This window comes from Papio anubis, unplaced genomic scaffold (assembly GCF_008728515.1).
Source record: "Papio anubis isolate 15944 unplaced genomic scaffold, Panubis1.0 scaffold75, whole genome shotgun sequence".
NCBI lineage: Eukaryota > Metazoa > Chordata > Mammalia > Primates > Cercopithecidae > Papio > Papio anubis.
In genome coordinates this window covers 248,412-270,134 of record NW_022167723.1, presented here as the reverse complement: position 1 = coordinate 270,134, position 21,723 = coordinate 248,412, and the positions used below count along the sequence as shown (strand labels likewise).

Below are 21,723 nucleotides of genomic sequence, written 5' to 3'. Positions count from 1 at the left end.
CAGGCTAATACGGAAATTGAACTGCTTTGTGTGATACACATTATTTTAAAAGTCGAAAGAGCAACGCTACATGCAGGCTGAGGGTTTTGTCTCTTAGCTATACTAGAATTACCTGTATTTGTTTGAGTTTAAAAATTGGTTATTATGCAGTTACATCATTTGGATCAAGTATGTTAATTTTCTTTACCTTTTCTGATTTCCCCATTTTTTCTTTTTTCTTTTCTTTCTTTAAGAAAGCATCTTGTTAAAACTTCCAGAATGAGTGATTTTTATTAGGAAGTTTTGGGCTTGCTTGTTTTACCCTCTTAATTCTTTCCAGGTGGGACTCATGTTCTGTTTCCTTTGCCTGTGTCGTGTGCACTTTTAGCATTGGAATTTAATCCATTACGATTCTAATTATGCTATGAATTTCATGTTCAATAGAGAAAATTACAAAGAGGGCAAAATCACACAGGGACTGTCAACATGGGAAGCAAACATTCTCCTTTTCTAGAGGCCCAGTATAGAAATCAGAGTTTCATAATTGTGTTGACATACATAGGTTCTTTAACTGAGAAATCTAAGATTAACAGTAATGCTAATTGATGGTTTTTGCTCTATTTAAATCTTATATTGCAGTTACTTAGTCTTGGTAACAAGGTGTGGACTATAATTTTCTTTCTCCTTTACTGGTAACTCACTGTGTAATTCTGGGGTAAGACTAAAATGGTTGTAGTTTTAAAACTATTCATGTACCTATGGCGGCTTCCCTGCCCTTTTAAAGCAGCAGATTCAGATTTCACAGTGTAGGCATCCCAGGGTGGCTTGCTTAGGCAAAAGCCCAATTTACACAATGCCGTTGAAACAGGAGCAAAAGTCGTAATAATACTAAATGCTTAGAACATCATATATAGTAGGCCTTCAATAATGTTTCATTGAATTAAATGGAGTTATTATAAACATGTATGAATTATAGTAGAGATCATATGCCTTTTCTAAGCCTATGCTAAAATAAAGACCTTTTTTTCAGAGAAAGATCTATATTTTAAGCCTCCATTTTTGACCCTCATAATTAAGATCTAGGATTAGAAGAAGGGGTGAGCATTCCTGTGTACCAAGCAGTTCTGAGACCATGCACTGGAGCAGAAGGTTGCTTATGGCTGGCAGAACCAGAGCAGAGAGTCCTGGCAACCTTATGGGATTTGGTCATAAAATGATATTGCACTGTACCTTCTTCCACTCTAGGTATTCCCTGCCCTGATACCTGCAAAGTTTTCCCAGATAATCCTGGAGACTTAACCTATTTGATGGCATAATTCCCAGTTTTCTATTTTATTTATCAGAAAATTTGGTAGTGGGTCTGGGCACAGTGTCTCTCACCTGTAATCCCAGCACTTTGGGAGGCCAAGGTGGGAGGTACGAGGCAGGAGGATTGCTTGAGCCCAGGAGTTTGTGACCAGCCTGGACAATGTAGTGAGATCCTGTCTCTAAAAAAAAAAAAAAAATTAAAAAATTATCTGGGCATAGTGGCACACACCCGTAGTCCCGGTTACTTGGGAGGCAGAGGTGGGAGGATTGCTTGAGCCCACTCGAGGTTGCAGTGAGCCATAATCACGCCACCACACTCCAACCTGGGCCACAGAGTGGGACCCTGTTTCAAAAAATACAAATAGCCAGGCGCAGTGGCTCATGCCTGTAATTCCAGCACTTTGGGAGGCCGAGGCGGGTAGATCACGAGGTAAGGAGTTCGAGACCATCCTGGCTAACATGGTGCCACCGCGTCTCTACTAAAAATACAAAAAATTAGCCGGGCGTGGTGGTGGGCGGGTAGTCCCAGCTACTTGGGAGGCTGAGGCAGGAGAATGGTGTGAACTCAGAAGGCGGAGCTTGCAATGATCGGAGATCACGCTACTGCACTCCAGCTTGGGTGACAGAGCGAGACTGTCTCAAAAAAATAAAAAATAAAATAAAAATAAAAAAGGAAATTTTGGTGGTGGATTTCATTTAGGCTCTGCCACTTCTTTGGTGTCACCAGCTTTTTGTGGCCTTAGATAAAATAAATGAGATAAACATTGTGTGCCTGGCACATAATGTGTGATCAGTACATGGTGATATCATTTCTCTGTGAGATGGTGCTTCCATGTCAGCCATCTGTGGCAGTTCCCAGGTTATACTGATTCCAACTTGATTCTTCTCCTAAGAGAAGAACCCTAAGCTGAGCTTCAGGAGGTGTCTTGGTGTTACCTACTGTGAATTTTGTTTTTAAAGCTTTTTGTTTTTGACCTGCGCTTTTCTGTTGATATCTGTTAGTTTTGTGTGGTTTTCCCCCAAATGAGGTATTTTCCAAAGTTGTCCTTACATTCTAAGGTAGGGCCACGTAAAGCGAAGCCATGAGCTCTTGGGGAGTAGCAGTTTTATTTTGTTTGCAAGAGTGTGGCTCAAATGAAGTGTCAGTAAAATGTTAGTTCCCTTTAGAATAATTGATATACTGATTTTCCATATTTTCTGCTAATCTTTTGAAATACGTGTTTTTGAGTTCATTTTGTTTTTGGGACCCAACAAAAGGCAAATATTAAACTATTTAAAAATAATTAGGATAAAGCCTCAGTCAGCAGTTAAAACTGAGAGTCCTAATACATTGAAGCTTTGTAAAAATCCCTTAGAAAATACATGAACATTTTAAAGGTAATTGAGGGGGCGCCATAGATCATTTTAACATCCTCTTCCCATTGTTCTTAATCTAGAGAATCTCTTCTGTGTCTTTAAAGTCAGGAAATTATTTTTTTTGTTTATTTGGTGGGGTTATTGTCAGTTGTATAGCATATATAACAAGAGCTGCCGGAATGATCATTTGTAACACTGTAAAATCACGTCTGCTGTCAGTAGTAGCCGTTTTGCAACTATTGGAAAAACTGTTGAAATATGGCACCAACTAATCATCATTTTTGCTTATTACTAGTTTGGCTATCACTTGGAAAGAGGACAGGTCATTTAGGTAAAGCCAGAGTTTAGATATCAGAAGAGAGATCCAGAAAACCAACTTGGGTTTTAGACTAGATGACCTCTCAGGTACTTACCTTCCTTAAACGTTGTCTAGGCTAAAACCCAGTGAGAAAGTTGAGGAGGGCCACTCAGACATTTTTGGTGCTGAATGAGGACTTGACTCCCTGAGATTTTTGCTTTTAAATACATCCCACTCTATTCCCACTGGCCCTGCGGTCAGACTGGTGGGACTTAGCCCTAAGAGCACATACCTCAGTGGAGGAGGAGTGCCACAGACGTGGGGATCTCATCACAGAGGAAGGTCTGTGAGCTGCCATTCTCTAGCGGTCCGAGGCTGGGTTTGTTTTGACATTGATTTTTTATTTCTGTTACTGCTCTCTGGAGGTATATCACAACAAGATTTAATGAATGTTTTTTGGTCTGCCTTTATTTGATGCATGACCTTGTGATTTGAGTTCCACCATGACCCTTTTTTTTTTTTTTGCTTTCTGATTATGTACCACATAACTAAATCAATAAAGAAGAGAATGGAGGAACAGCCCTGTTTAACATTTCAGGGGTGATGGAGTAATGCTGTCTATAAATATTTATATTTTTCTGAGAAGATGTCTTTTTCTTTTTGACATTCAGACGAGTTCACCAAGAGATTCATCACTAAAGAGAGGGGGAGGAGTGTGGGGGGGAATGAAAAGACGTCTTCCCCCCAGTAAATTTCTAGATGTCTTTCAAAAGGTAAATAGAAAAGAAGAAAACTCAAAAGAGTTTTTCATTTGAATAAGTCATTTTTTTCCTAAGGCATTGGAATACTTAGCTAGCCTTTTCTCACCCAGAATAGTAACAACTGGGGGAATATGGATATATAATCAAAGGATCCCCAAACGCAAAATAGACTCTGTTGGCTTGCAGCTTCCTATGAGTTCCATAGCCTCTCATACCTCCCAGGTTGCAGTCTCTCTCTCCTCCTTTCTGCCTCCTCTCCTTGTCCTGACTTCAGCCTTGTCAGAGCCAAATCACTTCCTAAAGGCCCCACCTCTTAATACTGTTGTATTGGGGATTAAGTTTCAACATGAATTTTGGAGAAGACACATGCCAACCGTAACAGAGGAAGCTTGCTCAGTGGATTCTTAAGATGTCTTCTCTTCTCTAGCACAAATAATCACTCATCCATTATTTTTTCAGGTTTGATTCCTTCCTTCCTTCCTTCCTTCCCTCCCTCCCTCCTTCCTTCCCTCCCTCGCTCCTTCCTTCCTTCCTTCCTTCCTTCCTTCCTTCCTTCCTTCCTTCCTTCCTTCCTTCCTTCCTTCCTTCCTTCCTTCCTTCCTTCCCTCCCTCCCTCCCTCCCTCCCTCCATCTGTCTTTCCCTCCCTCCCTCTTCTTTCTCTCTTTTTCTTTTGTTTTTTGGTATAGACGAGGTCTCCCTATGTTTCCCAGGCTGTTGAACTCCTGGGCTCAAGCCATCCTCCTGCCTCAGCCTCCAAAAGTGCTGGGATTATGGGCATGAGCCACCATGCCTGACCTTGATAGTTTCATAGTGAGGTATTTTTTAATAGTCTCCTGTCTATAGATGATGATAAAATCTGTCAACCTCAGTTTCATCGGGAGCTGTGGTGACGTGAGAGCCCACAAGGATCACAGTAGGTGCAGCCATTGGACCACCAGTAAGAGAGTGGCTCCGAAGTCTCTGTGGGCACTGGTTAGAATTTATGTGTGCTCTCCCCTGATCTTACATACAAACTTACTGTTGCAGCTTTGTAGACAGCCCCTGCCACTGCTTTTAGGCAGTCAATGATAATAAACAAGTAGTTAACGGAGGATATAGTCTCGTTCTGGGGGCTAGTGCCCCTGTGAGGGGTGGCATTAAGGTTGAGCAGCTCTTGCTTGTGCTGGAGGCCATTTCTGTTCTGACTAAATCTCACCTGCTTAGGTCTTGCCTGGGAAGGTCGAGAAGGCCCTAGAATAATCTCAAAATCCTTCAGGAATCTCAAGGACTCCTAATGACCTGAACCCCTAGAGGTGTGACTTCATCCTAGATTCACTACATGTTGGAAGGATTTTAGTGATCAGCGTGACCTGGCTCTTATTCCAGACTTGTCACCCTGTACCGCTTGCTGCTTTCCTCCCCAAGGCCTGTGGAAGCTCTCGGAGGGCAAGGCAGGGCTCCTCTCTCTACAGGCAGCAGCTGGTCTACTACATGGCACCTGCCAACTCTCTGTGAGAGTTGCTGTGAGAGTTTAAGCCACGTGAATGCAAGACCAGCCTTATTCCATCTTGTTTATTCTCCTGAAGTAATCTGTACAGTGTCCTGTGCATTATAAGTTATTGATAAATGGGTGTAGATTGACCTGTATCCTTCCCCTAGGCCCAGAATCTGAACCTTACCCTCTATATCCACAAAATACTGTGCCCTAGATATTTACGTCTGCAGTTTGAGGTGGTTGTACTGAATGTGGAGGGAGACTCCACAGAGGTGCTTCCCATCGCTTTTTATACGATGGAGGAGCAATCTGACAAGGAAAAACACTATTTGGTTTCATCTGTATTAGAGTAACCGAAAGTGGGCTTGTGTTGCAGTTGAATTTATTTATTTTAATTCCAGTATAACAAAAGCCAAAATAAAACAAACAGGAAACAAAGTATAAGTCTGCCACTCTAACAAAATGCTAACATAGTCTCTTTCCTACTTGGCTGGAAGCACTCTAAATTCTATGTAGCATCAATCATATCCTATTCTTACAGATAATTTTCAAATTGCCATGTAGTTTTGTTAGGTGGTACAGTATGGTGGTATTATAGCAAGACATGGGCCCTGGAGGCAGATATACCCAGGTTAGAGTCCTGTTCCTATCATTTGCTAGCTTTGTGACCTTGGGCACAATATATACATATGCATGTGCATATGTTATTGCCTACACCAGCACCTGCATCTTTGCTTATATTTGTTTGTTTTAGAGATGCTGTCTTGTTCTGTTACTCAGGCTGCAGTGCAGTGATATGATCATAGCTCATAGAGACAGAGTCTCTATGTAGAGACAGAGTCTTGCTATGTTGCCCAGGCTGCTCTTGAACTCCTGGACTCAAGCACTCCTTCCACCTAAGCCTTTGAGTCAATGCGATTATAGGTATGAGGCCCAGCTATGCCTATATTTACATATTCACACACGTTTATAATTATTTCACTGATTACCACTTACATTTAACTGTACTACTTGCCATTTTGTGTTAAAAGAACTATATTTAGGCTTATTGTACTTACTAATATCCTAATTGGGCCATATTTAGCCTGGCTAAATAGATTAGTTTGCCAGGGCTGTCCCCTAACAAAATACCACTAATTGGGTGGCTTAAATAACAGAAACTGATTGTCTCACAGTTCTGGAGGCTAGAAGTTCAAGGTCATGGTGTTCCATCTGAAGGCTGTGAGGGAGGGATCTGTTCCAGGCCTCTCTTGTGGCTTGTAGATGGCCATCTTTTCCTGTCCTCTTTACATCATCCTTCCTGTGTGTTTGTGTCCAAATTTCTCCTTCTTATAAGGACAATGGTCAATTTGGATTATGACCTGCTCTAATGACCTCATTTTAACCTGATTGCCTCTGTAAAGGTGCCATCTTCAAATAACGTCGCAGTCTGAAGTCCTGGGGGTTAGGACCTTAACATATGAATTTTGGAAGAAACACAATTCAGCCCATAGCATTAAGCTAGGTGCACTGTTGGAGGACAAGATGAATATCAGTTTTATAGACTGGTGCTGACAGATGACACAAGATTGTAGCACAAATTCCCATTGATGAGGCCCCTTGCCAATTCAGGGGGTTCTTTAGTCCTACCATTTCTTTAGAGATTCTTACTGTTTATCCCTGTTTCTCTTTGATTGGTTTGTGCATTTCTTCTGATACTTTTCCAGCTTTATCTTAAGTTTTCTATTTATTTTTGGAATTGTTTTTCAAGAATAAGTCCAGGTTGTGGAGGTACAGCAAATGTGACAGTATCTTAAAACAATCCTTTAAAACACTGTCCTCAACTGTGCTGTTGAGAATTCATCGTTTCATGTCATCTCCCATGGGGACGTGTTTGTTTCTTCCTTGTGCTTTTGATGAAGTAATATGTATGTGTCCAGGCTGCAGTTTGATTTGTTTTTTTGCTATTTGAAAATACAAATCTTATTCATAACTCACCGATGAGATTGGTAAGACTTTTGATCTGTCTTTATTTTATTAACTATAGGAAAATGATACTTCATCAGCCTACTTCAATTTAGTTAATATCCTTTTTGTAATTGGGGTTCGGTCTGGTAGGCAGTTCTAAAAACTTGGGCTTACAGACAGCAGCACGTGGCTGCTCACTATGCGCATCCACACGGCTTTCTGTAGTAAGGTCTAGTCCAATCCTCCTCCTCCTCTCTGTCATTTACACTGTTTGCAATATATTTTAAAATTTTTGTTAAACATTTATCTTTTCTCTGCTTCTTTTCTGTAAATCTGGTTTATTGCCTATGCCAGATGTTTTTTCTCCCATTCATTCCTCTGTCAATTCTGTCTGTTGGTGTGGTCCGTTGCAGCTTGAGCCCTGGATGGCAGGATGGTTCTGTGGTGTAGATTGAACTATAAAACCTGGATTGATTATTGGCCTTCCCAGTTGTTAATGCATATTCATTTAGCTAACCCATAAATCAAACAGCTGATACCTGTACATTCAGATTTCATTATTTCTTGTTGTTTTGTTATCTTCTGGGTTGCTTTGTAAAAATGCTGATGATTCCTTTAACAAAAGGAAGAAATTTAGCTTAAGAAAATAATCTGAAATAAAAAGCAGAAGAGGTTTCAAACAAAAAAATCCTTACTGCATCCTTATTTGTAATAGTGAAAACTTGCAAATAGCTGATATACACAAAAAGATACAGCTATTAAATTATGGGACCTTATTTACAATATTATGTATGTATGTATGTATGTATTTATTTGAGACGGAGTCTCGCTCTGTCGCCCAGTCTGGAGTGCAGCGGCTGGATCTCAGCTCACTGCAAGCTCCGCCTCCCGGGTTTACGCCATTCTCCTGCCTCAGCCTCTGGAGTAGCTGGGACTACAGGTGCCCACCACCTCACCCGGCTAGTTTTTTATATTTTTTTGTAGAGACGAGGTTTCATCGGGTTAGCCAGGATGGTATCGATCTCCTGACCTCATGATCCGCCTGTCTCGACCTCCCAAAGTGCTGGGATTACAGGCTTGAGCCACTGCGCCCGGCCACAATATTATGTATTTATTAAAAACAGTGTTTGTAAAGAGTTTGCGATACTGTGGGAGAATATTATGTAATTAGAATGGGGAAAACTTAGGATATAGAATTATATAGAGCATATCATCTCAACCACATAAAGTATGCATATTCATTGAAAGGAAATGTGTCCAAATGTTAGTGGTATTTATCTTTAAGTGGGGTGGGGCCAGACATGGAAGTCTAGCTTCAGACACACCTGGGTTACCTTTCCTCTTGTGTTTGCCTGTTCCTTACAAGACATAATCTCTATTAAGCCTAATTTAGGGTAAGTAGGATCTTCCTCATCTAATGATTTTCCAGAATAATTAGGTAAAGTGCTTAGTTCAGTGTGTGACATATAATAATGCAACAAGTGAAAGTTCAATTATTAATAAAAACAATATTATCAATAAAATTTTTTTTTCCCCATTTTACTGCATTCCTGGCATAAGCACTGTATCGACTTCTCCATGTTCCCTTCTGTTTTAAACAGCACACATTAGGAGGCAGAATCCTCAGATCCATGGCCTTGGTCAAGTTCACATAACTGCTCTGTTTTTGTTGTCCTGCTTGGATGAAGTCTAAACCCCTTAGCATGGGGTTATGTTGAGGATTCAGTGCCTTAACATAAAACGGGCTTAGCATCAGTGCCTGGCACGTAATCACTTACATATGTTAGCTGCTACTGTGTACTTAAAAAATTTTTTTAAATACATGTATTTATTTGTTTTAATTCTTACATGCAGAAGGATGGGAAAATTACAGCAAGGATTTACATAACCTGTAGAGAACTAGACTTAATGAATTCTAAGTCTAAGATCACGGATACTGTAAGATAGATAGATATATATATGTATGTATATATAGTTTAACTGAAACATTGCAAGTTTTAGGTATAAGATGGGGGTAACCTTGGAATGAGTGGTGGTAGAAAATGAGGAGCCTTTGGAGAATCCAGTTCGTTCTGTGACTCCTGGATTGGTAATGCGATGATATATGGATGGACTTTGAGTCTATACAAATGGAAAGTTTAGTCAGGTTTCTTGGTTTGTTTCAGTTCTCTAAATATATGCCAGATTTTTAGGTCCTTCTAATTTATGGTTAATAGGTTAACATAGACAAATGGCAAGAATAGGTTTTTAATTTCTTTCCTTTTTTCTTCAAGATTGAAGAAAATTTCACCCAAGTCCAAAAATGTGCTGTTGCCTTTTTGAGTAATGTGTGGTGTGGGGTTTCAGCCTTTTCCTCGCTGGTCCTTGCAGGGCAAGGAAATGGAGCTAGGAAGTGCAAGATTCTTCCATTTTTGGGGTGAAAGCAAGCATGATAATGTAGGTTTGCATGGTCACTCGGCAACCCAGATCCATGCTGCTTTTAGCAGATGTTCCTCAATGGGGGCCACACTTTCTTACTCTCAAATTAAGCCCAGCATGAAGAGAGTCAGTTGAGAAGGAACTTGCATACAGTTCTTGTCACTCATTCTTCCAGGGTCAGTCTGGAAGAAAACCCTGAATGACCTCCCCGATCACTGTAGAACCAAGCTTTCCCCCCGACCCCCAGTAAAAGTCAAGTGTATCTGTATCCATCACAGTGGTGTGTGCCTTAATGACAGAGCCTGTGTTGCTCAGCCTCAGCAGGAGCCTACAGAATATGCCTTCCTGAGATGGTATAGGCTCGCCACCAAGGGTCAACAAAAACAAGTAATGGGATGAGTTATTCCCTGTTATCTAGAAAAATGGTAAATAATTCATAGTTCAACTGGTCTTGACCTTCACTTTTATTTTTCTTCTATTTTTTTTCCTGAACCTGACCTTTTACATTTCTATTGTATCCATTTTTGTAAACAATCTACTTTCAATCATTTGAATAAGTTAATGTATAAAAGAATTCAAAGTCAGAGTTCAGTTTAGAGCCACCTTCTTTCTGAAGCTTGTAACAAGAGGAGGAAAATAGCAGGACTGAAAGGTAGACTCCAAGAGGACTGAAATGTATGAATGATTTATTCAGCTGTCTTGGCAACCACAGGGGAATAGTGAGATTGCTGGAGGGCTGACACAGCCTTCTTACAGTTCGACAAAAAACGACAGTATCTTCCACACACAGGCCAGGAATTCACGTATCTTCCCAGAACCTCTGTTTTTATCTATGAAAGGAGGGGTGCAAAAAAAAAAAATCAAAATCTTTTTAACTTTCTAGCCTATTGATCATATCCAGGGACAAGACATACATGGATGTACCATGGAACGCTTCAGTGCTGAGTGGTCATCAGGTGATAGCATTTCCTCTTTGTTTCACTGGTGACTCAGGCCAGGAGGGCTGGTGTTGGAGCAGGGTCGCAGCTGAGTGCTCCGAGAGTTGAGGGGAGCAGACAGATCCTTACTTGTTGGGGCAGAGTTTAAAGACTAGTTTATAGAAGCAAAACTGGATGCTGGGTTGAGGGGTAACCGAGGACCTGGAGCGGAGTGTGGTCACATTTCAGACACACAGGCTGAAATAACTGAAGCAATTTTGCAGAGATTGAAAAATCATCTATTTCATTAGTATGGAGGATTCTTATAATGTGCATAGAAGATAGGAAGCGGGTTAGATGAGGCTGGGTGGTGGCCTTAATATTTGGGCTAAGCAGCTTGAAGCTGATTTTCCATACATTTCAAAATGCTATGTGTGCATTAAAGATCGGCTCTAGGCAAAATCATAAAGCTGTGAGAACATAGGCGTCGGCTCCCCTCTCTTTCAGCCGGTCCTTTTTTCATACTCCCCTGCTCACCGCCCTTTCTCCACTGTGCCAGAGTTCTAGTGTGTTCTGTAGCACACTACCCCTTCCTCAGCAGAATTTCCTCTTAATTAGGCATCATCTTTAATAAAGGGCAGAGCTCAGCTAAGTTGCCTGGAGGGTTCTGAAACTTACCATTTCTATGACAGTGATAGGCAGCAAATGCACATATCCATTTTTATTGCGAAGTTTAACTGGGGACAAATCTTTATGACCAACAGTATACTTAATGATGGAATTCCAGGTGCCAGTGCCAAAACTGCCTGGCAGTGGGAGGGTAAGTTGGAGGGATCCTGGGAGGGCGCTAATCAACCGTGTGCATACCCTCTCTGTTCATTGTGGCAGTGTGAGAAGGTTGGTTGTGCTTTTCTGGCAATGTGAATTTTGGGAAGGTCTCTTGACTTCAAGGTTTTAGTTTCTTCACCTGAAAATGGAAAACAGTATCAAAGGTCTTTTCTCATCATTCTTGTATTCCATGTTGTGGGCACTCTCTTTGGTTCTTAGTGGAGGGTAGAAATGCTGACTTCTCCCCACCCCATTCATGCATTAAATAAGTATGTATTGAACCTTCTCTATGTCAGGCACTTCATTGTGAGCAATACACATAGTCCTTGCTCTCATGGAGCTTCCAGTTATTTCTGACTGATGTGGCATTCGTTCTTTTTTTGAGTTGTTCATTTGCCCAGATGGAGAGCTTCATCTTGTCAGCCTTGAAGTTCAGCATCTGTGCTTCCTAGAGCGGGCTGTTGTTGAGACATAGCTTGGTCTGCTGGATGTTGGCCCTCTGTTCATCCTTTAGTTGTGATATTACTGTGGGTAATTCCTAATGACTAATTTAGGGGAAAATCCGGTTAAATCTTTCCATGGAGTATGTATTAAGTCCACAGATTTTTATTGAGCACCTACTGTATGGTGGACACTGTGGACACTGTGCTAGGCCTTGAAATACAAAGATGACTCTATTGATGCGTTATTGCCCTCTGAAGCCAGCAGGGGAGATGGACTTGTAATGGCAAATGTATTCCTGACACTAGGCTATAGATCTAGATCTATATCTAGATCTATATCTATCTATATCTTATTGCTGCTATATTGGGAACTGTGGTGGCCCCGCAGTTTACTTAGGGATACATGGGGTTTGCAAAGCAGCCCTGGGAGCCAACAATGTGGCTGGAATTTTTACTGACCTGCATGGACTGCTGCTAAGTTCACACTTGTGTGGGTGGTTAATGATTTCTCCTTTGTTCATTTACCACTTGACCTTTTAACAATGGTTATTTCTAGTTGAAGTGTTCAAACAGTACTCCTGGCCTCTCTTGCCTCCATAAGGGAGAACTCTGGGATTCTTACATAAATGTTCTCGCTAGTTTTCTGGTCTCCCCACTCTGGCTACAGACAGGAGCTTAGCTGTCCTGGTCCTATTCTAAGTGGCTGTTAGCCACATGGAAAAGTCACATGAGCTGTGTTCATTGCTGCTTTCCCTGAGCTTACTATAGCATGGGGCTCTCTCAAGTGTAGATACCGAGGCTAGGGGAGCCTTTCCACTCAGGCCCTGCCCTCTGGGTTCCTACCAGCTGGGAAGAGATATCCAGGGCCCAGTGGGTTGACAAAATTAATAGGGAGGGCCTTGGTAACTTTCAGAAGATGTGGCTCCTTGGTAAAGCTGGACTGACGATGACATCAAATGGGTTGCCCTGCTTCCTTGCCTCCTGGTCCCTCCTTAAATTAAAGATAGCTGCCTCCCAGTGAAGGCATGACTTGACTTACCTTCCTAGATGGGGACAGATAGGCACCTGTCTATGCCTGACCTGCTCAGTGCCTGGAGTCCGAATGTTCAAGGCAAGCCCCAGGGTACCTGAGCCCAGACTGTCCTGCAGAGCGAGATGGAGGGCAAGACCCTGGCTTTGGCACTTGCAGCACTTGTGGGTGGCTGTGACCCAGTCCACGGTGGGTTCTTACCTGCAGAGAAGCTACTTCTCTTCCTCCCTTGTAGAAGAGAGGTAGGGAGTGGAGAAGGGGAAGCTCTTTCCTTGGCGTTTCTTTGAGAGAGCTGAATCATTCCCAGGAGATTGAGGTGTAGCCACAGATGAATTGAAGCAAGTACAGCCATCCAAAATTGGGCACAGAGGCCTTCCCAAGAGGTCACGGTGGAGAGCCAGTGGCTGGAGGCAGAAGACGGGAATGGTGGCCAGCTCTTACTCTTATAGACCTCCAAGGCCCCATTGAGGTATGGTGGCCTGGCCCTCTGGTCTTGCCAGGTGGGCACAAACCCCTGCTTTACACAGGAGTGTGCAGAGCCCCCATTGTGTCTCCCCTAAGTTGCCCCTAGGCAGAGCTCATGAGCAGGCCCCAGGGTGGAAGCTGATAGTAATGCCAGCCTTGCCCCACAGGGCGAGGACTTTTCCCTCTTGAACTCTTGGGTTGGGGGAACCTAAGTGACCTCCAGGAGAAACAGCCCAGGGGCTATAGGAGTTAGCTGCTTGACACACATACTCAGCCTCACAGCTCATGCTCAGAAAGTTCTGTGTCTAGGAAAAGCATGTTGTATGACTGCCATAAAAATAAACATAGGAGCTATATTTATTTATTTTTAATTTTTATTTATTTTTTTGAGACGGAATCTCGTTCTGTCACCCAGGCTGGAGTGCAGTGGTGCGATCTTGGCTCACGGCAGCCTCCGCCTCTCAGGTTCCAGTGGTTCTCCTGCCTCAGCCTCCTGGGTAGCTGGGACTACAGGCACACGCTAACTAGCTCGGCTAATTTTTGTATTTTTAGTAGAGATGGGATTTCACCATGTTGGCTAGGCTGGTCTCAAACTCCTGACCTCAGATAATCTGCCCACCTAGGCCTCCCAAAGTACTAGGATTCCAGGCATGAGCCACTGCACCTGGCCCACAGGAACTCTATTTATTTAAGTGAATAAAGGGCTAACTAGAAGGTGAGCTCCATGTAGACAGGAATTGTGCCTGTCTTTGCCCCCTAATGCCTGTTAGGTTATCTAGTACATAACAGATACAAAATAAGCAATAAAATGATGTTTGTAGTTCAGATGGTGGCCGACTCAAGTATGCTGCTTCCATTGTTTCTGCAGCTCCCATGACTAATGTTATTAATAATAATAACAAGCCCAGGCTGGGTGCGGTGGGTCACACCTGTAATCCCAGCACTTTGTGAGGCCAAGGCAGATGGATCACCTGAAGTTGGGAGTTTGAGACCAGCCTGGCCAAGGTGGAGAAACTCTGACTCTACTAAAAATACAAAATTAACTGGGCATGGTAGCACCCGCCTGTAGTCCCAGCTACTCGGGAGGCTGAGGCAGGAGAATCTCTTGAACTCAGGAGGCAGAGGTTGCAGTGACCCGAGACTGCGCCACTGCGTTCTAGCCTGGGCAACGAGCGAAACTCCATCTCAAAATAATAATAATAACAATAGTAACAATAAGCCCTTACCTAGCCTTTTCTCTGTGCCTTTGACTCATTTAATTCTCTAGCAATCTTATAGGTAGATCTGTTACTATCTCCCATTTTGTAGGAGACTGAGGCAGATGGCAGTTAAGTGACCAGCTCAGGTCACGCAGCTGGTAAGGCAGGTGGGGTCGGGGCACCTCGTGGTCCTCCCTTATAGGTAGAGATCCAAGGGGAGGCTGCTCATCTTGACCAATGACAGGCATTTATTTTGAAGAGAAGGAGGCCTCTGCTGGAGCTGAGCTTGTTTGTCCCTGGGTGAACCAGGGTGATCCTGAGCAACCTGCACTGCTGCCATCATCCTGGGCTGTTTACAGCTCCCTGGGACAGAAAAGTGTATTTTAAAAGGACAGTGTCTGGGTTTCACCACTGGTTTCATCAGCTCCATTTCCACAGAGGAAACCACAGAAGGATTTTGTGTTGGGTCATGCAACCTTCACACATACAATGAGGGCAGAAATGGTCAGAGTGAGACAAGATGATGAAAAGAAACACAGTGCAGGTTTTATGAATTTATACCCAGTCTTTGAGGGAAAAAAAAAAAAAACTTAAGATCCAATAAGATAGTAGTCATTCAAATTGGGGGAAAGGAAAAACAAACAATAAGATAAAATAGAAAAAGGGATTCGACTATAACAACTCTGCAAGAAATTGTAGAGATTTGGCTCTGAACTTTCATGCAGCGAAACTAGAAAAGGAAACCTGATCAGCTGTCCTAGCCTCAGAGTCTGCACGATGAACAGCCTGGAGAGGGGTTTGGGTACAGAAAAGTAGAGACCAGGACCAGTTGCAGGCTGTGCTGCCCTGAAAACATCACAGTGGACAAGGAGCATAAATCTTTGTTGAGGTGTGTGGTCTGAGCTGCCTCATTTTCGCAGGGCTTTAGTGGATGTACAGTTAAATTTCTCACAAGTGTGGAAAACACACAGTCATCTTTAGTCTACATTTCTTGGTTGCTATATGTTCTAATCCTACTTTCTTTTTGTTGTTTTTCTTTGTTTTCTGTTTTTTTGAGACAGAGCCTTGCTCTGTCACCCAGGCTGGGGTGCAGTGGTACGATCTCGGCTCATTGCAGCCTTCTCCTCCTGAATTCAAGTGATTCTCCTGCCTCAGCCTCCCGAGTAGCTGGAATTACAGGTGCCCACCACCACGCCCAGCTAATTTTTGTATTTTTTGTAGAGACGGGGTTTTGCCATGTTGGCCAGGCTGGTCTCAAACTCCTGACCTCAGGTGATCTGCCCGACTTGGCCTCCCAAAGTGCTGGGATTACAGGCGTGAGCCTCCACACCCGGCCTTAATCCTACTTTCTTTTTGCTATAGGGTAAGTCATGGTAGTTGATTCCAGCAAGTGTCCGTTTTGCCAGTGTCTCATTTTGTTGTGAGTGGTGCTAGAAACAGCTCATTGCTGTGGTTCTTGTGGGATGCTGAATAAATTCCATATACTTTGATTTCAGAGCTCATCTAGGTTTCCCTATGTCAGTGACTATCTTGCATGAGAATAATTAAAATACCTTGTCTTTAAATATAATGTTGTAGATTACAAAGTATTGGTCTTTTAGAGACATTCCTGGGAAGTCAGTTGTTGGCCTTATCTCGAGCTTCGAAAAACGAAATCTTAATAAAACAGGGAGCCAGAAGTGAGAAGGCGATGCTGGGGATTTTAGTCTTACACCCATATGTGGTGTTCTATAAGAATGACTAGTTTAGTTTTCAGGATTCTTTTTCTTTTTCTTTCTTTCTTTTTCTTTTTCTTTTTTTTTTGTATATTGTGTTCCTGTGATGCTTTTTTGCAATAGTTGTTTTTGGGTGATTAAAAAAAAAAAAAAGTTGAGGCCACAAGTCTTATAGTGAATGTAGTATTTCTTGTCTGTTGAACACCTACCCTGAACTACCCTCCATTGCATGCCCTGCCCCCTCTTGAGATGTAAGGATGAGGAGACTGAGGATCCAACGGGAATAGCTGGCCAAGCATTGAGTATCATATCAGGAAGCTCCTTCTGTGGCAGCAGGTCACCTCCTGCTCTCTGAAGGCAGCAGAGGGGAAGTGACAGGTCCAGAGGTCAAAGGCATCAGGAGGCCTGGAATTGAGCCTGCACCTCAGACTCCGCACCCAGGGTCGTTTCTATGAACCCAGACTTAGCCACTCACCTTCTCCGCAATAGACCCGGGGCAGCCATGTGCACCTGGTGCAGAAGAGAGATTATGTACGGTGAGGAAGGGCACTTAGCTGTCCTGGGACTGTCTCTAGGACCATAATAAGGTGGAAACCATGTCTATGTAGATAACTTCCCTATGGAGTTTACAGCAACCATGTGATGTGCACTTTTGGATTACAAAGTCTTAAAAGCATAAATCTGAGCTACTGCCTGTTCCTCTGCGCCCTCCTAGCATACCTGCTCAGGAGACAAGTCCATACCTGCTGGGCCACCCCTGTCTTCCATCTCTCTCCTGAACCTGCTACTCCAGGCTCTCCCCCGCACCATCCCCCGACCCCCATCCCCCTAAAGCCCTCCAATTTGCCAGATTCAATTGCAATGTCTCAGTTGCATCTTAGCTGACCTGTGACCAGCAGTGAGCACAGCTGACCTCTCGCTTCTGTTTGATATGCTTTCTCCTGGGTTCCACCCTCTGTCAGTTCTCTTCCCTCACCTACCCCTGTGCCTCCTTTGCCAGTGTCTTCTCTGCCAATTCAGAATGTTGTTCCCAGAACTGAGTCATTAGGTTTCGCCTTGCTCGCCCTCACTCCCTAGGTGGTCTTTCTAGCCCCTCCCACCCAGTTCTCTCTCCATCTTTGTGTTCAACTCTACCTCTCCACTGAATACCTCTCAAAGAAACTCACCTCCAAATCTTTGCCCCCAGCAGCCTTTCTTTTTCCAGTTGTTTTGGACATAGGTTTTCCTTCATGTCCTCCTGTTTCTGCTTCTCTCCTTCCTGTCTGCTTCCCAGCTCTCTGAGCCTCTCTCCTGTGCACCTTGTGGACCCCGCAGCCCCAGGCGGCTTGCCATGCCCTGCAGGGCTCCCTCTTTCGATTCTGCTGCCCCTTTTGCCGCTTTTGCCTTGCTCCTCTATGTGTCTTCTGCTTCCTTCTGAGCTCCCAGTATTAGGTCCTGCTGTTACATTTGGCTCTAGGGTCCATGTCACAGCTCCCTCTCGGCTTTGATGGAATCTCTCTCTGCATAGTTAGGGGGACCATTCATTTACCTTTCAGAAAGCTCAGTTTTTAGCCTGGGGAGGTCAGCCTTCACACAGCAACACTTAAAACATTTCCTTTTCCCAGGGAACAGATTATATTAACCATCCCATCCTCTCTGTTGCATCCCATAAACAGCGTCCATGACAGCGTGGAGCTTTGTGGCTTTCCTCACTGACTCTTACCACCAGTCACAGATTTTAGCAATTGTCGCCAGCCCCAGGGGACGGACCAGCCATGGAATGATCTACATCACAGCAAATTAGTCCATTTATCTCTAGAGTTTAAATTTATTTCCCCCAATCGGGGAGTTGCTGGGTTAACTTGGCCCATAAAGGGGGGAGCGGGGAACTTTTACATATGGCTTTAAAAATCTTCAATATTGCAGGTGGGAATTGCCAGATATTTGGAACCCCTCTGCTGTGTCGGCAATCCAGCCACTGCCCAGGCTTTAGTTAATTAATTCGGTTTTAGGCGGATTCCCAGTGAACACTGCTGTTGTTTATTGAGAAGTATATCCTGACATTTCTCAACTAAGGAATATTTTTACAATTTTCATGGCAAAATTCATTCAGAATGCAAGCAGGGGTCAGAATGACATTGCAGTTGGACGGCCTGAAAGGTTGCTTTGTGAGACCGTGTAAACCATGCCCGCGTTCACCAGAGCATCTGTTGAAAAACATCTCCTGTATCCAAGTGACCCAGCCACCTGTTGTTAGGACGCCAGCAATCAAGCATGCCGAGAAGCTGAGACCCTGGGGGCATCTGCAGCACTGCCTGGGCCTGGGCAGCCTGCTGTCCCCTCTGCCTTGTGGCCATCTCATTGCCTCCTGGCACCTCCCTTCTTCTGTGGGAAGAAGCTAGAGTCCAGGTTGACTACCTGCAGGTTCTCTAATGAAACACCAGAAAGAGAGTGAGCTTGAAATACCTGTGGATTGATGTTATCCGAGCTGCTCTAAGATTCTTTTAGCCACTAGCTATAAAGGGCCTTGTTTTGCTTGCTGGGATGACACTCAGCTAGTTATGTCTGAGTTGGTTCTTCAGGCACAAAGAAAAAAGCATTTGTGATACAGGTTTCTTTCTGTCTGTCTTGTGCCCAAGGAGTATATTTGATAGAGACCAGCTTGGGTTAAGTGAGTAGGGGACAGGTCAGTTTTTGGCCATGAAATAGAGCAGACACTGGAAATACACCATGAGCCACCAACTCAAAGAAAAAGCACTAAGTTGTTGAACTTACATTTTTAAAAGAAGGCTTTTATGAACGAATTCAAACTTAGCCTAAACCTGTGTCTTTCCTTTCCTTCCCTTCCCTTTCCCTTTCCCTTTCCCTCTTTTTTTTTTTTGAGACAGAGTCTCACTCTGTTGTCCAGACTGGAGTGCAGTGGCATGATCTCAGCTCTCCCGGGTTCAAGCAATTCTCCTGTCTCAGCCTCCCAAGTAGCTGGGATTACAGGTGTATGCCACCATGCCAGGCTAATTTTTATGTTTTTAATAGAGACAGGGTTTCACCATGTTGGGCAGGCTGTCTTGAACTCCTGAGTTCAAGTGATCCGCCCCCTTCAGCCTCCCAAAGTGCTGGGATTACAGGCGTGAGCCACTGCACCCAGCCACCTGTGTATTTTCTAAAGCTATTGAGCCGGACAAGAAACAAAATATCTCCATAGTTTGTCTAAACAAAATCAGAATTGAGTTGCATTTATTCACTTTGAGACCCCAATCACATGAAGCTTCTTGGTACCCTTTGGGTTTAAGATTGGCCTCTCTGGCCTCACATTGATCTTTCCTTGGGATTCTATTTTATGCACTGTTCAGGGCCGATATCATTATAGCCACTTTATTTGTGAAGAAATTGAGGCAGAGTGGCCAAAGTGACTTTCTCAGATTGACACAGGCTCTTAGTGATGGAGCTGGGCCCAGAAGCCAAGTCTTTTGGTAGGGGGGTGGTGGAGCCCTTGTGCCAAGAGGAGCACCTGAGAGGGCTTCTCTGATTCTTCTCTGTCCCCAGGAGCTGAGAGGACCCAGGGAACTGAGGCTGTCTTTAGGACTCGGTCATAGGTGCCCAAGGCTCTCTGCCTCTTGCCTCGAGGACATTAACTCTGGAAATTCCACTCCCAGGACCTTTTCTCGGAAACCCCAAGGAGGGGAACTACTCAGAGACAGGTGTGGTGAACATCTGGAGCTCCCTCCTCCTCAGGGGTCTACTTGTCACCCTCGGGGTTCTGCTTGTTAGCCGATATTTTGTAGTTGTCCTCCTCTAAATTTTTCAAAATTGATTTTTAAGTCCAGCACTTTTTTTTGTTTTTTTCCCCAAGACAAACTATTAACGTGAACATCCGGGTTTGTCTCTTTGTGTTTTCCAGACATTCTAAGTGAGACTGTCTGCATCACCTAGGAAGATGGTGGCCCTGTCCTTAAAGATTTGTGTCCGCCACTGCAACGTGGTGAAGACCATGCAGTTTGAACCATCTACAGCTGTGTATGATGCGTGTCGAGTCATTCGGGAACGGGTACCTGAGGCACAAACTGGGCAAGGTAGGTCATGGGTTATTTACTGGCTTCTTAAAATGTATTTGCATGTTTTTCACTTTTTGGCTAAAGAGACAGAGGCTCCAAGTGGTACACAAGCCTATTAGTGCCTATGTTTCAAATGAAATGTCTTCTTAGATCAGACACTAACTGCTTCCTCTGTGACACTTGTGATGACAATGACCATGCCCACCGCTGAGTCATCACTGTCATTGTGCCCAGCAACTTGACCCTCCCCTACATGAGGATTATGCTCTGCAGTTTACAGATCACATTCTCATGTATCATCTCGTCCCAAGAAAGTGCAAGTGAAGCTGCCCTAACAATATTGGCGATATGTGTCCTAAACCCTATTTCCCATGCTGAACGCTTTCCACTGCCATTGAAACCAGGGCAGGTCTTATATTTCAAGATTTTTTTTTTTTTTACAGGGACTTTATACATTTTATCTCAAACTTTTAAAAAAAGACATTTGTGATACATGTTTTGTTTGAAGTTTGGCTAAATCACTCATCCCCATTAATCTGAGTTTAAACAAAAGCCACTTGTACCATTTTATTTTCCCCTTCCCTTTGTCTTCTCTCTATGTGTCTTCCTTTATTTAGTATTTATTTGACAGGCAGTTGAGAAAGTGGATCCCTTCCAAATCAGTACATCTTTAGTGTGAAAGTGGGATAAAACTTATCTTAAAAATGGAAAGAATAGGCCAAGCATGGTGGCTCACACCTGGAATCCAAGCACTTTGGGAGGCCAAGGCGGGAAGATCGCTTGAGTCCAGGAGTTAGAGACCAGCCTAGGCAACAGGGTGAAACCCTGTCTCTACTAAAGTCTGAAAAATTAGCTGAGTGTTGCGGTATGCGCCTGTAGTCTCAGCTACTGGGGAAGTCGAGGCAGGAAAGTAGCTTCAACCCAGGAGTTTATGGCTGCAGCAAACCGTGATCCAGCCACTGCACTCCAGCCTGGGTGACAGAACGAAACCCTGACTCAAAATAAAAGGAAGAATAAAAATCAAACATCACAACAAGGGTAATTATAAATACAAAAATCTCTTCTTGAAAAGATCTGCTTTTCATAAAATTCTTTTTGGTCTGAAACATGACGATGATGATGATGATGATGATGATGATGATTTTTTAGATGGAATCTCACTCTTGTTGCCCAGGCTGGCAATAGTGTGATCTCGGCTCACTGCAACCTCCACCTTCCGGGTGCAAGCAATTCTCCTGCCTTAGCCTCCCAAGTAGCTGGGATTACAGGTGCGTGCCACCACACCCAGCTAATTTTTTGTATTTTTAGTAGAGACGGGGTTTCACCATGTTAGCCAGGGTGGTCTTGAACTCCTGATCTCTGGTGATCTGCCTGCCTCGGCCTTCCAAAGTGCTGAGATGACAGGTGTGAGCCACCGCGCCTGGATGGTTATTTTTTGAGACGGGGTCTTGCTCTGTCACTGAGGCTGGAGTGCAGTGGCCCCATCACACTTCACTGCAGCCTCAACCTTTCAGGCTCAGTTGATCCTCTTGCCTCAGCCTCCTGAATAGCTG

The 21,723-nt window shown here is 43.7% G+C and overlaps 1 protein-coding gene across 3 annotated transcripts in view; it reads left to right on the top strand.

The window, feature by feature from the left end:
• LOC101009767 (talin-2) overlaps positions 1 to 21,723 on the top strand; it is a 253,027-nt gene that overhangs the window by 37,917 nt on the left and 193,387 nt on the right. For 2 of the 3 annotated variants that reach the window (XM_031662566.1, XM_031662564.1), the window contains exon 2: positions 20,017 to 20,188. In XM_031662566.1, coding sequence (XP_031518426.1) covers positions 20,053 to 20,188 — 136 coding nt within the window. In that variant the 5' untranslated portion in view covers positions 20,017 to 20,052. Of the gene's footprint in view, positions 1 to 19,661; positions 19,817 to 20,016; positions 20,189 to 21,723 lie in introns of all 3 variants that reach the window. The other variant, XM_031662565.1, reaches the window with a different exon arrangement.